This window comes from Xenopus laevis, chromosome 3L (assembly GCF_017654675.1).
Source record: "Xenopus laevis strain J_2021 chromosome 3L, Xenopus_laevis_v10.1, whole genome shotgun sequence".
Lineage (NCBI taxonomy): Eukaryota > Metazoa > Chordata > Amphibia > Anura > Pipidae > Xenopus > Xenopus laevis.
Genome location: NC_054375.1, coordinates 51,768,400 through 51,785,033, shown reverse-complemented (window position 1 = coordinate 51,785,033; position 16,634 = coordinate 51,768,400). Strand labels below are relative to the sequence as shown.

General features: G+C 39.0%; 2 protein-coding genes across 2 annotated transcripts; one reads left to right on the top strand and one right to left on the bottom strand.

The window, feature by feature from the left end:
* Positions 1 to 3,540: 3,540 nt before the first annotated feature.
* On the top strand, positions 3,541 to 5,628 carry LOC121401476 (protein ALP1-like). Its single transcript, XM_041586216.1, has 2 exons — positions 3,541 to 4,116; positions 4,469 to 5,628. Exons 1-2 carry the CDS (start codon positions 3,605 to 3,607, stop codon positions 5,346 to 5,348), a joined length of 1,392 nt encoding a protein of 463 aa, XP_041442150.1. The 5' UTR covers positions 3,541 to 3,604; the 3' UTR covers positions 5,349 to 5,628.
* Positions 5,629 to 7,241: 1,613 nt separating this feature from the next.
* On the bottom strand, positions 7,242 to 9,436 carry LOC121401475. Its single transcript, XM_041586215.1, has 2 exons — positions 8,377 to 9,436; positions 7,242 to 8,114 (listed from the first exon to the last, which is right to left on the bottom strand). The coding sequence occupies exons 1-2, from the start codon at positions 8,625 to 8,627 to the stop codon at positions 7,547 to 7,549; spliced, it is 819 nt and encodes a 272-aa protein (XP_041442149.1). The 5' UTR covers positions 8,628 to 9,436; the 3' UTR covers positions 7,242 to 7,546.
* Between the last annotated feature and the right edge of the window lie 7,198 nt (positions 9,437 to 16,634).

Sequence of the window (16,634 nt, the reverse complement as noted above, 5' to 3'; positions counted from 1 at the left end):
TTTCAATATAGGAGAAACATTTTTTGATTGTGACCTAGTGTGAGTGTGGTTTAAATGGGGAGTGGTGGAAAAGTGGGTGTGACACATACATTTGTGCAGTGTTCTACATACTCCTCCCTGTGTGTTTCTACATTTCATGTTTAATTTAAATTCTGGTAAACTTATTCCGATGTAAGATCTTCAGCAGCATTTCGTTTATGTCAATCAATCTTAACCATTAGTAGAAAACACAGTGATTCCCCCAAGGGTGCTCCAGGGTCCGTTGCTGCCTCCACAGTTACAATGGAAATAATACAGCAATTATTATAGCTCCAGGTAAGTCCCAAAATTAATATTTCACACACAGTTCAATGACTATAATGCAACGCTTGTTATACAATCTAGGCAGGTTCCAAAGCCAATATTCTCACATTTGTGCAAGAAATATCAAGGAAGGTGAGAAAATAGTAATAATAAACCTTTATCAAAAATAAAAACACACAATGTTCCAAGGTGTGATGATATAGGGATTGCACTGTACAAAAGCAATGCTATCCGCTTAGATACCTGCCTACACCCATGCTCAATCGGTTCAACCTATGTAAAGTTGAAATTCTCAACACTAGCTATAAGATTTATTGCTAGTGACGTACAGGCTCATTATTTCATGCTCTAACAGACTCCATGCTGCAGTTAGGTGAAGCTAAACCTCTCTTTAAAGGGAAAAAGGTCAATGTTTTATTAAGTTAGCCTTGCGTATATCAAGGCGCTTTGTACTAATTAGGCAGGTAGGGTAGATGCATACAATTGTAACATTACATGTAAGTCAAGCAGTACAAAGGGTCAAAGAGACACTCACCAGAGGTTACATGGGGACCTCTTGTAAATCAGGGCATAATAACACGTTTGTGTTTACAACAAAAGGATCCAAGGTTAGAATTATAGAGCTGAAGCTAGTCTGCGCAATCTGTGTTAGTGTGACAAGGTGAGGCATGAGTGCAGGGGCTGAAACAAAGAATAGTATTTCAAATGCTGGAGGAAACAAAGAGGTTTTGTAGGTATCAATCTGATATTGGAGGCTCTAAATTAATTCTGGGTCTCATTTATCAACTTGTTTGCAGTTTCCTGTTGATGGTTAATGAACTCTACCAACACACAAATTCCTATAGATTCGAATGTTTGATTTGTAGTCTAGGCGTACCCTACATTTTTAACAATATGTCCAGGACCCCTTGATCCATAATGTTGGTAATAAAGGAGTATTGAATTATTCAGGAATGACTAAGCCTACTAGCTAATGGTCCATCTGGTACAGAGGTAGAGCGATGGTGCGTACAAATTCCAGGAGTAGTTATTTTAACTTTTTACTACCTTTTTTCATAAATTGTATATGAAATGCATTTTATAAGAGTTCTCATTCTATGGACAGTTCATGTGATGAATGACCCCCTAACTGACACCAAGGGGGCTATTTACTTACCGCTAAACTTGTTTTTTTTCTCATATTTTACCAAAAACAAACTCAACCTAACTCCCATCCACAAATGTGGCTAATTTACTCATAATTAAACTTGAAAAAATCAGATTGAAAAAAAAACTTGAAAAATCTTTTTATTGAATTTATCAAAAGTTTTTTTATTGAATTTATCAACTTTTTGAGTGAAAGCCAGCATCAAACATCCCAAAACACCCAAAATCATGAAGGCAAATGGTTAAAGGGACCTCTTCCATTGACTTTTACATGAACAAGTTTTAGCTGGAGTATTTTCGGATTCAGATTTTTTGCTGCTTTGGGGCATAATAAATCTCTAAAAATTCTAGGTTTTTTTAGGTAATTCTGGAGCCTCATGCACAATGTTACGGAGTTCATCTGATTCTAGCAGCACTAACTTAGCACCGTTCTTGATCCTAATGCAACTGTATTTTGCATGATGTTACTGCATTCATGAATGTGTAAATTGCTTTTGACTTGTCACATGACTATGTAACACACAAGCAGCTCCACAAATGAAGGATGATGCACAGGACAAGATACCAAATGAATCAGACCAAAGATGTGACATGCTCAAATTCCATTCACAGTTGATGTCCATGGCCAGTTGCGGGCACAAAAGGAATGAACTAAACTGCTCCGATCTCACTAGACAGTCTGATTTATAAGCCAATCTGTTGGGTCACAACCTGTTAAAATAAGAAATGTGCATTAGGCGTTAGCCATTGCTCTGTCGTGTGGCGTTTATACACAGAAAGAATGTATTGGAGATATCAGAAGGACATTCACGGGGAGATGGCTCTAAGAGATTCAAATTATCATTGCTCCATGCAGATGGTGCCCTTCAGGTTTTCAAGTTAAGGTCTGGAATGTTAAAATCCTCCGTGCCGACCACTTAATTCATCACTGACATCCGATTTCAGCACCATACACAAACTCATTCTTGCCATAACACATACGGGCAATTATTACGTTTCTCTAAGACGCATCCCCTGGTCTCATTTATTTATTTATTTATTTCCAAGATGTCTGAGTTATTTTATTGCTAAATGCATACCTCAGGCAGTTCATTTGTATGAACACTTTGCGGAGTGTAAAGCAAATGGAAATTGATGTCCAGAAATAACTTTATGCACTTTCGCTGTGCTCTTTTCATTATGTACCTGCCTTTTACTCCAAGGTCTGAATCAGACATCCCCGTGTAAGAATAATATATTTATCAGATAACTGTCTGAGCTGTTTGCCAGAAGTGACATGGTTCAGAAAAATAGCACTCATTCAGCTGCCTAATTCTCCAGCTCCGTGTGGCTGCAGGTTAATCACAAAAGCAATTATTTGCAGGTTTGTTTTTTGTCCTAAATATAATATTTGCCTTCATGTTCTAGTGATGAGAGTGAATTCATCTAAAGCAATGTCTCATCTTTTTACCTAATAGTAAAGAAATATCAGCTATGGGAATTAAAAAGTGTGGTCAGAAAAAGCAAATAAATTTGCAATTTCCCAGTTTTTGTGTGGTTTGGCATCTTTTTCAAAGAACAAAGAAATAACCAAAAAATGTTGCCCATTACACCGCATCTATACCAAAGTTCAAGATACTTTTGCAGAAAAAGTTTGTAGTGTAATACCATAAAACAGCATATTAAAATCTTCACATAAAACCCACACAATAATAAATGTATTTTTAAATTTTAAATACAGCTTCGGACTGGGGGTCCTGAGCCCACCGGGTCTGTGGCCTTAGTGGCATGCACCCCTCCCCCCAGGCATCTTGCCTTAGAAAAAAATCATTCCTGACTACAAAAAGCCCCATTTTATTTAGTGAAAGTGTTTCCAAAAGAGAATTCCTCAGATTCTTTCAGCATCTTAAGATGAACCCCTTTTTTATAATCTCAATGGATGTACTGGACTTGTATTCTATGGGACAAACTATTAGTGAAAAAGGAACCTGTACAGACCCAAAGAGGGGATGGAAGCTCATGGAATCCACAAAGGGACACCTTCTTGCCTCCTAGTGCCTGCTGGTTTTAATGGGGCAAGCAATGGACTTACACCCTTAGCCTTAGGCTAAGGACACACTAGGCGATTTTGCCGCGAAAAGTCGCCCGCGATTTTTAAAAAGAAAGTCGCGGCGACATGGCGATCGTCATTTGCTGCAGCGATTTGAAGGAGCGACATTTACAGGAAGCGACTGTTATACCACAATGCCATGCGAAACTAGCACGTCATGTTCACGCAGAAAACGGAAGTCGTTTGTTCGTTCGGCGTGTTGTCTCAGTGGCGTGTTGTCTCTGCCGCGTGTTGTCTCAGCGGCGTGTTGTCTCCTGCTTCATTATGGAGGATGAGCTGGCAGTATTATTTATGCTTATCTACTTGTATTATTTTTTGCTACAGGAAGAAAGAAAAAAAAGAGCAGCTGCTAGAAAGTATTGGGTACATCCCATAACAAGTCAGCGGCTAAAGAATGGACAGTTTCATATTTTATACAGTGAACTGCGCCGTTATCCTGAAAAATTCCAAAAATTTTTTCGGATGTCAACATCTAGCTTTGATGAGCTGCTGACTATTTTAACGCCAGGTCTGAGTCATGACCACACGTTGATGAGGGATCCGATTTCGCCCGAGGAACGACTATGCTTAACTCTAAGGTTTGTGTGTTGTTTTTATTTATGGTATATGGTATATGATTTGTGACCTGGGGTGATCCGGATAATGGATCTTTTTGTAAGGTAGATCATCATATCTTAAGTGTACTAGAAAGGCATGTAAACATTAAGTCTATTTCGTAATGTGGAACTTTTCTGTATATAAGGTTTCTGGATAACGGGTACCATCCCTTATTGATATTTATAAAAAGGTCAGACAGCTGACCGAAACGTCCGGTTTCCCTGTGTGATATATATATATAGTTATAAATATGGTCATTTATTAATAATACAAGTCTATCATTGTAATATTTTTAATAACTAACCCTTTATCTTTTTTCTTTCTTTCTTTCAGATTTTTAGCAACTGGGCAGTCATTTTCCTCTTTATATTTCCAGTTTCTTATTGGTCGATCCACTATTTCCAAAATTGTTAGAGAAACGTGTATGCTTATGTGGTCTGAGCTGAGAAGACTTGTGATGCCAGTCCCAGATGAAAATGCATGGCTGCGCATTGCAGAAGACTTCCAACAAAAAACCAATTTTCCGAATTGTTTGGGGGCCTTGGATGGAAAACACATTCGAGTTACTCTGCCAATCAAAAGTGGTTCAAAATACTTTAATTATAAAAAATACTTTTCCATTGTTCTTATGGCTGTCGTTGACGCAAATTATTGCTTTACACTCATTGATGTTGGAGCCTATGGAAGCACTGGCGATGCTAGTGCTTTCAGGAATTCTTCATTCGGACGCCGACTCTCAGAAGGGGCACTTCAACTACCTCCTCCGAAACCATTGCCTGGGACTGCTGGACCTTGTATGCCTTATGTCTTTGTGGGTGATGAGGCATTTGGCCTTACGGAAAATATAATGCGGCCATACCCAGGGTCACAAAGGGCCATTCAGAAAAGAGTTTTCAATTACAGATTATCAAGAGCAAGGCGTATGGTGGAATGTGCTTTTGGTATTCTGTCCAACAAATGGCGGGTATTCCATACTGCTATACAACTGGAACCTGATTTTGTGGACAATGTGATAAAAGCCGGTTGTGTTTTACATAACTTTGTGCGGCTTCGGGATGGCTACAATTACCAAGACACCCTAACAGATGATATACCAGACATTGATTGGGCCCCTGTTAGAGGTCCTACAGGAGGAATGAGGGTGCGAGATCATTTGGCAAATTATTTTATGTCTCCTGATGGCTCAGTACCGTGGCAGTTAAACCGCATGTAGTCTGTAACCAGGCTAATGTTTTATGCTACCTTTAATAAATTCTGTTTAAAATACTAAGGTTGTTGTGTTGTTTTTCACTCACAGTTTTGTTTATGTTTGTATTGAGAAGGGCTCTTGTTCCTTAAACAAACAGGTTTAAGAAAAAGATACAACATTTTTGATACTTAGCACAGTTGAGGGACCCTCCATAAAATACTATAACTTCCCAGTTCCAGGACAAATTTATTGAGCCTCTCACAAACTTTATCTTATCCATCCCTCCCAATATGTATATATACATATACACACACACATATATACATACATATACATACATATACACACATATATACATACTTATACATACTTATACATACACACATATATACATACTTATACATACACACATATATATACACATACTCATTCTGTGCATTCGCATGCGCAAAGACGCATGCGCAAAGACCTCGCGCACGGTATTGCGCATGCGTCTTTGCGCATGTGAATGTACTGAACTGCGCAATACGTCGTGTCGTCATGACGTCATTGCGTTATTTAGCCTGCGACATAGAGACATAGAGAGCAAGATGGTGGGCATTAATAGTCTCAATGATGCTCAGGCATGGGAGATTGCAAGCTTTCTTCTAGGAGAAAGCTACGATAACCTCCCAGTTTATGTGACCCAAAAGAGGGCACATAAACAACAAATACTACACCGGCTGAAGCGACGATTACGTCACAGGCATGGCGTCAGCTTTAACCGACGCACCCTCCAAAGGCTCTGGTCAGACCTCAAGCGCAGGGAGCCAGAGTTTATAATGCAAGTTCAGCTGCATGAAAACCGTGAGTAGTTAAGTAACTAAGAAAGATACACTACATTATCTATCTCTGGCAATCTCCATATACATATATATACACGCATATATATATATACACACACACAGTTGTTTACAAAAGTATTTGTCCCCCTTAAACTTTTTCAATATTTTGTCACATGACAGCCACAAACATAAATCAATTTTATTGAAATTCCATGTGAAAGAACAAAAATAACTGCAAATTGGGGTGTGCCCCCTTTGGTCTGAGTGCAGTCAGTTGCCCATAGACATTGCCTGATGAGTGCTAATGATTACAGTGCACCAGGTGCTGCTGTCTTGTCAATTATGTAGAATTCCGGTTGTAGTTAACAGCGCACACTGGAATTATTTAAAAGATTAATTTATTTATCAAATGTTAAAATTCACATGTATCGACGTTTCGGTCCGGATCTTGGACCGTTTTCAAGATATATATCTGTATATATTAGATTATGTACACATATATATATATATACACATATATACATATATTTCGATAGCTATTTTTTTTGATATATTGATAAATTTTGATTTTGTACAGGGGCAGATGTAGAGCAGGAGGAGGAGGAACAGCATCTGGAGGCAGAGGAGGAGGAGTCAGTGCAGCATGAGGAGGAGCTGCAGCCGCTGGAGGCTGAGGAGGAGCAGCAGTCGCTGGAGGCGGAGGAGGAGCAGCAGTCGCTGGAGGCGGAGGAGGAGCAGCAGTGGCTGGAGGCTCAGGAGGAGCTGCATTTAGAGGAGGAGGAGCAGCAGCAACCTGCAGGTAAGTGCAAATTAAATTGCATACCACTTCCCTTCTTTTTCAAAAGTGAAACATAAATAACAATGCAATAAATTTTATATAGGTCGCCAAGAAGATGAATGGGACCACGCTCGACTGGTCGAGGAAATAAGGGAGCTAAAGGCAAGGGTGTTGGCCCTGGAAAACCTGCAGCACCAGCGCCACCCTTAAAATTTTTTTTTGTTATTTTATTTTTGTATATACATATGGCATGTTTTTTGCCTTTTCTTCTAATTTTATATTATAAAAAAAATTTTACTTCTACGATAGTTGTCAGTCCTATTAATAATCATAAACAATAACGTTTCAGTATAAAAAAAGTTTTATTATAATAATTATGGTAAAAAAAAACATTCCTATTCACTTTTCGGACCAAAAGTGCAAAAGTGCAGCCGCCCATCTCCATTCCCGTCAACAAAGGGCAAACATAAAACCACCAAAGTGCATACTTGTCAACAATAGAAAAGAACAACACATAAACATAAAACAATATACAACATGTGCTAAATCTAAATGAAACAGTGTAAGTGTTATATAAATTAAAATTATAAATTAAAGCGCCCTTCTATAGAATTTATAAATTAAAGGTCTGTGTGGGAGTTTTGGGAAGGATAATGATATGGGTCTGAGAGTGTGTTTTGGGATGGATACTGATATTGGTACCAAGAGTTTCCTGTTCCTGGCGTTTGTGGCATGGGGTAATGCTGAGGTGGAATGGGAATGTTCGGTGATTGCACACCACTTGGTGGCACATATCTATAAACAAGTTTTGTCATCTCAACTTGAAGAGATTGTCTTTGTGCCTGCGGAATTGTCATAATTGTGGGCAGTAATCCAGTTAAAAATGAAAATTCTGGAGTCTCCTCATGTTGGTAAGTGTTCTTGGGACCACCTCGGGTAGATAGCGAAGTGCATAGCATAGAGATCATCTCTTTGACATCTCCCGATGCAATTTCAGAGCTGCTCCTTTTTCTTTTCCCTGACTGTTTGTTTGCAGCCTGAGAGAGTCGAAGGGGATGCAAAGTGTTACTGGTACTGGCACTAGGGCTGCCCGATGATGTTCCAGATGATGTTTCTCCAATATTTTCACTTTCACCAACATTTTCCTCATTTTCCTCCTGTTGCTCATTTTCTACATTGCCAGAAGTTCTAAAAAGAAAACAATTAAGATAATTTAACATAAAAACAAGAAATTGGTTCCATACATATTTTTGGTATCCTATTAATAGAGAAATAGTGCAAATACGATAATATGTTAGTATAAAGCACAACTGTTCACCCCCCCTTCAAAATCTAAACAAATGGAGGATTTATGTTTGGTTTTAAAAGTGCTGCATGCTAAGCACAACACAACAATAAATTACAGTCTGACATCACAATAATCAAATTATGAAAGTGGATTAACACTTACTGTCTTGTGGTAAAAGTGGGGACCAGGAAAAGCAGCCTGTCAGCATAGATATATTTCTTTCGTCTTGAGGGTGAGGCGCCACTACGTGAATCATTCTTCTGTAAGGAAACTTCCCTACGGAAGCAATCCTTAATATTCTTCCAACGTGTTTGAAGTTCTTTCACTGTAATAAAAATGAGAAAAATATAAATATTTTTACATGGACTAACACAGTTCATGCAGAATGTGTCACATAATTGAAAAATAACCATGACTGGTATGAACTAGGTCTGGACTGGGAATCAACATAGGCCCTGAGATTACCATTCTAGCTACACAAAGGCACAAAAATTTCACACAAAGTCCCCAAAATACATACCTCCCTCCCAACTTTTTTGAAACAAAAAGATGGACAAAAAAAATTTGGTGAGTTACACGACAACAGTGCGGGGATAAGAAGGAATGCACATGGTATGTATACCTAACAAACAGTTACCTTTTTTGTTTTTCTCATCCTCTGCAAGAGATTCCCAGTCTTCTATGAGCAGAAATGCCACCTCCTCCCAAAGTTTCTTCCTGTTTTGCCTATTGTGATATGCACTCATTTCCGTCATATAAAGAGCAGGCCGTTCCTCTACCAGATCAATTAGCCTGTCAGTATCAAAACTATTTTTGAAAAGAAAAGACATTTTGTCTTGAGTCTTTTCTCAGCGTTTTCTCTCGGCGTCTTGTTTTGTCGGCGTCTCTCGGCGTCTTGTTCTGTCGGCGTCTTGTCTCGTGGTTTTGTGTGGGCGTCTTCTCGTTGCGTCCTCTCGTTGCGTACTTCCGTGTTGACGTAGCGTATTCTCGCGGCGACATTTCGTTTCGTGTGTCAGTGTAGAGGCGATTGCCATGTTTGCTGATGTACAGTCTATTTCACCCCTATCGCTCCAAAAAGGGTATGGACGCGATTCGAAGCTATTGGCGATCTGAAATCGCGCTGTGTGTATTTGTCGTGGCGATTTACATTTCTGTTACCGCTACGACAAAACGAACGACTTGTCGCCGCGACCCGCTTTTAAAAGATCGCGGGCGACTTTTCGCCCGGTGTGGCCTTAGCCTAAAGGTCCCCATAGACGCGACGATTCTTCTTGCTGAACGACCGGTTTTAGAGACGTCTGACCAATCCTTCGAAATTATCGTGCGGTTAGTGGGATTCGAACGATCGTACATCTTATGAATTTTCGCCCGACATCTGTCAGGAAATTGATCGGCCAGGTCAAAAAATCTTTGTCGGCCCCAGTGCAATGTATCTATGTTTGCAGGGCCAAGCAGGCAGCTCCCCTTTGTTTTCCTGGCAAATTGGTCTTTTAAGTTGATGGTAAATTCGTACTATCGTTCTGAGAAGATCGTGGTCTCACGATCAGCATCTGATCTTTTAAAAATCTCAACATCTATGGCCAGCTTTAGTCTAAATTGTGCGGCAGGGTGTGTGACAGGTTCATAGGACATGGGGGAAAATTCACTAAAGGGCAAATTTTCGCCAGCGAAGGCTCCACCACACTTCACACCACTTCCCCAGGCATAAATTCAGTATCACTAATTCACTAAAATGCGAAATTGCATCTCTGTAGCCAATTGCTGGCGAAGATTCGCTAGCGTTAATTTGTTAGCACAAGCATTTCATAGCCAATTTTCGCTAGCGTTCCATTCTGCCTAGCTCTTACGCTTAGGTCAATTTGAATACATATTGGTATTTGTTATTACAAATGTCCAAGGAAGTAAAATAAAGACAAAAGAGATCCTCTAATGCCCTAGACTTGAGAAACCCTAAAACAAATGTGGCAAAAATCTTTAATAGTTATTTTAACTTTTAAAGAAAATCTTGCTTAAAAATATGAACTTTTACAACTTTTATGAGTTTCTGGCATACAGGATATGATGTCATTGACATAAGATTGAGGAGGAGGTAGCTTCATTTTATCAGTTTGCCTGGTCTAAGGTGGTTAAGGAAATCTGGCGAAAGAGGTAATGTTCTGTAAAATTTGTAGAGTAATGATCGTTCTCCTGAACGAAAATACTCCTGATGCTAGGGTGCAAAACTGTGCTAGCAACATTCTCTTTCACTAGCGAATTGTCCTCTATGCCTGTTAATAAATTGGCCATGTGCCTGGGATTTCTGGTGAATTTTCGCTAACGACAGCCATTCCCCCTTAAGTAAATCAGCCCCATGCTATCTGCAACAGGAGCTAAGCTCTTTTTCTTCTTTTATATTTATGTTAGGATGGTCTTTAATATACTCCTTTGGTTACTTTCCTTACAATTGTGGGAATAAAAGACAGAACTTTGTCCATTACCTGGCTCATGTGACCAAGTACTGTATGTCACATGAGTCCTTTTTTTTTTTCCGTGTGCACTGTGAATTGTGGGATCGCAGGGGGTAGCCCGTAGTTTAAAATGGTATTCTTTAACGTAGGATTACCTAACGGCACATATTACTAAAAAAGAATATGTTTATTTAAGGGTTTTAAATAGGAGCTGTTTAATGTAATATATTTTTATTGAGACCTACGTTGTTCTGGGGTACAGGTTTCCTTTAACCATCAGGGGCCAAATGCAGAACATTTCTGGGTGCATTGTGATTTAGTAAATTGTATTTAATATTTTTCAAGATCCTGGGAATAACAGGGGTCAAGAACATGTTTGGGAATTGTAGTTGCTTAACTTTTTTGTGCATCTTGACTGCTGTATCTGCTCAGTCGCAGGCAGTTTATTCCCTTGCGAAAAATAATTTTAGAAGTGCTTAAGTTTGCTGTCAGCCCAATTATAATTAACTGCCTAAATCAACAAAATCCTGATTAACAACTGATTACACGTGATGGAAAGGCTTATTTAAGTAACTGACATATTAAAGGGATGCAACTAAGCCAATTTAATGATAATGGTATAGAGAAGAAACCTATGGAAATCTATCTGACACAAGAAGTTCTTGTAACACAGATCATATTTGTTAGGACTTATTGATTATGCATTTCTGTGTTCTGTTACCATTTTTGGTGAGTTACAAAAATAGAAAAATAAATTTGAGATAAAAATAGCTTAGTGACTGCAAAAGGTTTACAACAAACTTATAGAAGGACAAATCGCTTCTACCAAGCAGGTGTTTTCCCCTTAGGGGTTGGGAAGGATTAGGATGTCCCCATGTGTAACCTATCATACAGTATGGTGTACAGGGTACTGACTGTCCAGGACAGAAAGTCCTGTGACTGCCACAAAACTTAAAGGACATTTGCACATTTTGTGACCCTATATAGAAAGAAAAGATCTGCCACTGTTAGAGGAATGTGACACAAATTAGTTTAAAGTTGGTAAAAAAGAATGTGAGGACTTGTTATAAGGTTTTAGTAGGCCCTTGAGAACCGTAAAGTAATGGAGGGACATTACAGGGCTAGAGAAATGGACTCAGAAGTTTAGGGAGCAAGGGATTTTGTGGGGAATGTAGTTTAGCAGAGGTGGCTATATGACAAAGGGGGAGTGAATAGGCTTGAGTGGGAAGGGTTTGGCGCTATTTTATCTTAGCAGCTTGCCCACCCACCCTGTTTTATGTGGGGATGTAAAGGTGGAAAGGTCAACTTAGTCACAGCTACGTGGGAAGGAAGGTAGTGGTGGAGTCAGGGGACAAGTGTCATGGTGGAAAATGGATAGGTCTGAGGTTAGGGGTTGAGAACATTGGCCACTGTTAAGAGGGAAGGACAAAACAAGGGGACTAGCTTCAGAATGTGGATATATCCATTAGCAAGGGGATCTTCATAGGAGCAGCCTTCAGCGGCTAGGGGTGGGGATCCCACTGGATAGTTGTTCTAATGTTAACATGTTGAAACTGTAAAAGATATGTGATTGTTAATTTATGTTTGAATAAATTGGGCTGCAGCCTTTTCAATCCACTAAAAGAAGTGTCCAGTTAAGTGTCTAACAAAAAGGGATGAGGTGGATTTGGGAAAAAGGGACCAAGACTTGATGCTGCCTCTGTCAAGTTGTTACTAATTCTCATTGGTACCAATTGCCATGATATGCTTATAAGAGAAACAGTTCAGGGGTATACCATAAAGGATGAGGGTGTGAGGAAGGGGCAGAGACAAGGGATATATATATCCAAGTAATGTCTTCACATATGTCAGCATCAGTAATGGGCTAACATCCAACAACAAAGGTGGATGGAGTTCAGTGGTTGAGGTGAAAAAACAGATATGTCACACACAAAATCCATCAAGTTCAACCTCTTCAGACGAACCCCAGTGCACATATATACATACATGAACACTCATACCAACTTATATATATATATATATATATATATATATATATATATATATATATATATATATATATATATATATATATATATATATATATATATATATATATATATATGCACACACACATATATAAAGTATATATACTAATATATACACTAAGGGGCAGATTTATCAAAGGTCGAGGTGAATTTTCGAATAAGAAAAATTCAAATTTCAAGCTATTTTTTGTGTACTTCAACTAGGGAATAGTCCAAAAATTCAAATATCGAAATTTATCATGTACTGTCTCTTTAAAAATTCGACTTTGACCATTTGCCATCTAAAACCTGCCGAATTGCTGTTTTAGCCTATGGGGGACCTCCTAGAACCTATTTGGAGAAACTTTGATCGAATGCGATATTCCTTCGATTCATACGATTCTAATTCGGTCAAATACTGACCTATTCAATCGAAAACGGACATATTCGACCAAAAAAAAAACTTTGACCCTTGATAAATGTTGGATGTAGATTTAAGTACAGGTGTGGGACTGTTATCCTGAATGCTTGGGACCTGGGATTTTCTGGATAAGGGATCTTTCCATAATTTGGATCACCATACCTTAAGACTACTAAAAAAATTATTTAAACATTAAATAAACCCAATAGCATTGTTTTGCCTCCAATAAGGATTAAGAAAAAAAAAACAAAACCTTGACACTCTACCCTTTATCCTTCATCCCATGCACATCTCTGCACTCTCTCCAGCTAATTTATATCCTTCTTAAGGACTGGAGTCCAAAACTGCACTGCATACTCCAGATGAGGCCTTACCAGGGACCTATAAAGAGGCATAATTATGTTTTCATCCCTTGAGTTAATGCCCTTTTTTATGCAAGACAGAACTTTATTTGCTTTAGTAGCCACAGAATGACACTGCCCAGAATTAGACAACGTGTTATCTACAAAAACCCCTAGATCCTTCTCAACTAAGGAAACCCCCAACACACTGCCATTTAGTGTATAACTTGCATTTGTATTATTCCTACCAACATGTATAACCTTGCATTTATCACCACTGAACTCAATTTGACTCCCAATTTTCTAATCTAGTCAAATTACTCTGCAAAATGGCAGCATCCTGCAGGGAACTTATAGTTCTGCACAATTTAGTATCAACAGCAAAAATAGAAACAGTACTTTCAATGCCCACCTCCAGGAGGAGTACAAATATTATGTTCCAGGTCAATATTCCTTTATTTTACCATTAACACACCATGCATTAATTGTTAACAATGCTTGTGATAAAGTGAATAAAGTTCTTAAGGGAAAACCCTTTTTAGTAGGGTATTTTTGAATGGGGGTGAAAATGAAAAAAAAAACCCTCCAAATTACAGAAAGGATGTCTCCCTTAGACTCCATTTTATCCAGAGAAGTGATTTCCTTTTTCTCTATATAATAAAACAGTACATTGTACTTGATCCAAAGTAAGATATAAACAGGGCCGGATTTACATAGTGGGCGCCCCTAGGCCCACTGCCGTTCGTTGCCCCTGTCCCCTGCTCTTTATTCATGCAAATCTGGACTGGAGCAATGGGGATTTTGGCGCACAGGAAATGTAAAAAATGATTGTACCTCCAGTGCATCCCAAGTGTTTTTGAACCAATGTGGGCGTGGTTCGGCAGCATGCCGCCCCCCTAAAATCCTGCCGCCCTAGGCCCAAGCCTAGATGGCCTTTCCACAAATCCGGGCCTGGATATAAGTAAGACACACGTAAGCCGAATCCTTGTGCCTGGCCAAACCATATCGGAATTCTTAAAATCATGTGAATTTTCGTCACAATACAAGGAAGTAAAAATATTTTTTTCCACATGCGTAGTGCACGGTTCGCTTTTTTCCTCCCCCTCGCTAATTTGTATATGCAAATTAGGGTTAAGATTCGGTTTGGTATTCTGCCGAATCTTTCACGAATGATTCGGGGGTTCAGCCAAATCCAAATTGTGGATTCAGTGCAACCCTAAGTGGAAGCATAACCAACCTAATGGGTTTATTTAATGTTTACGTGATTTTCTAGTAGACTTAAGTTATGAAGATCTAAATTATGGAAAGACCCGTTACCCAAAATACCCCAGGCCCCAAACATTCTGGATAACAGGTCCCATACCTGTATGAAGAATGTGGCTGCTTATGTACAGTATGTATGGAGATACACTGCTCAGCCAATAATCCAAAAACAATACAAAATTAAGATTTGCCGTTATGCGTCCAATATGATCAAACAAACTTTGTGTTAGTACCATTTTGATAAGGTATAGCTCCTTAGCTTGTTGTAGTCACTAAGGTTTTACAGACTAATGAAATATATTTTACATGTAGAATACCACATATTGTTCTGTGTAATGTGTTTCATTAATTTGGAAAAAGTTCCTCCTGTTCCTGACTGCTTAACTTCCCCTCTACCTGGTGGGAGAGAAAGGGCTCCTTTAGGGATGGTGCCAGAGAGGGCTCCAGCAGCCATGGACAATTCCTTTGATCCGAGGTTTCCTTTCTGTTTGAATAGATCAAAATATGGTAATCACTAGAGAAGCTTTTTAGAATATCTGTCCCTCCATGCTGGGCTGTCACCATGGTTACCATTCAAAGGGCTTTCTAACTAGTTTTATCTTGTCAGTGATACAGTGCTGCAGTTGGGTGCTCTATGGCAGTTTTATTTCATTGCTGTGAGTCTGCCAGATATATTTAATTGTACAGAGTTCTATAAAAAGTGATAGCAGCTTTATACAAGATATAGAAACTAACTTAAAGGAACAGTTCAGTGTGAAATAGATAGGCTGTGCAAAATAAAAAATGTTTCTAATATAGTTAGTTACCAAAAAATGTAATGTATAAAGGCTGGAGTGACTGGATGTTTAACATAATAGCCAGAACACTACTTCCTGATTTTCAGCTCTCTAACTCTGAGTTAGTCAGCGACTTGAAGGGGGGCCACATGGTGCATTTCTGTTCAGTGAGTTTACAATTGATCCTCAGCATTCAGCTCAGATTCAAAAGCAACAGATATGACCCATCAAGTCTCAAACCAGGGTAACCAGTCAGTGTAAACCAAGGGAGCTGCAAACCAGGAAGTAGTGTTCTGGTTATTATGTTAGACATCCAGTCACCAGCCTTTATACATTATATTTTTGGCTAACTAACTATATTAGAATTTTTTTTTATTTTGCACAGCCTATCTATTTACCCAGTTTTTATTTTTACACTGAACAATTCCTTTAAGGCCCCCATACATGGCCATTAAAAACTGCCGACAGACCGAGTCAGCAGCTTATTGGCCCATGTGTGGAGCCATCCTATGGACATCCCCGATCGATATCTAGCCAAAAGTCGGGCAGATGCCGATTGGGCAAGATAAAAAAACCCGTCGGCTGCATCTTTTCGTTGATGCGGCCCCACGTTTCGACCGCTAGTATGGCCTCCTAGGGCCCATGATCGGATCAGCCCGATATCGCACACCTCAATGTGGGCATATCGGAGAGAGATCATTTAGTTTGGCGACATCGCTAAACTTGCGGATCTCCTTGTGTATGGCCACCTTTAAAAGTACATGTCAATGGGTGATCCATGGCTGATGAACTCAACTCACAGGACAATGGGTGATAAAGCATTTACTTATATAAATATATATATATCCGATGTTTGGGCTGATAAATTCATGTACAAAAAAAGAAGGAACCGCACTCACAGGTCTTTCTTAAAAAAAAATCAGTAGTTTATTTCAATGTTTCGGCTCCTAAATGTGAGCCGTCTTCAGCTGAAACATTGAAATAAACGACTGAATTTTTTTTTCACGAAAGACCTGTTCTTTGTTCTTGAAAAATATAAAGTTTCGGCTCCTTTACTTGTGTGCACATCCTGTTGACGGCCCAAGTAAAGGAGCCGAAACGTTGAAATAAATCACTTTATGTTTTTTCACGAACAAAGTCCTTGGAGTGTGGTTCTTTGATATTTG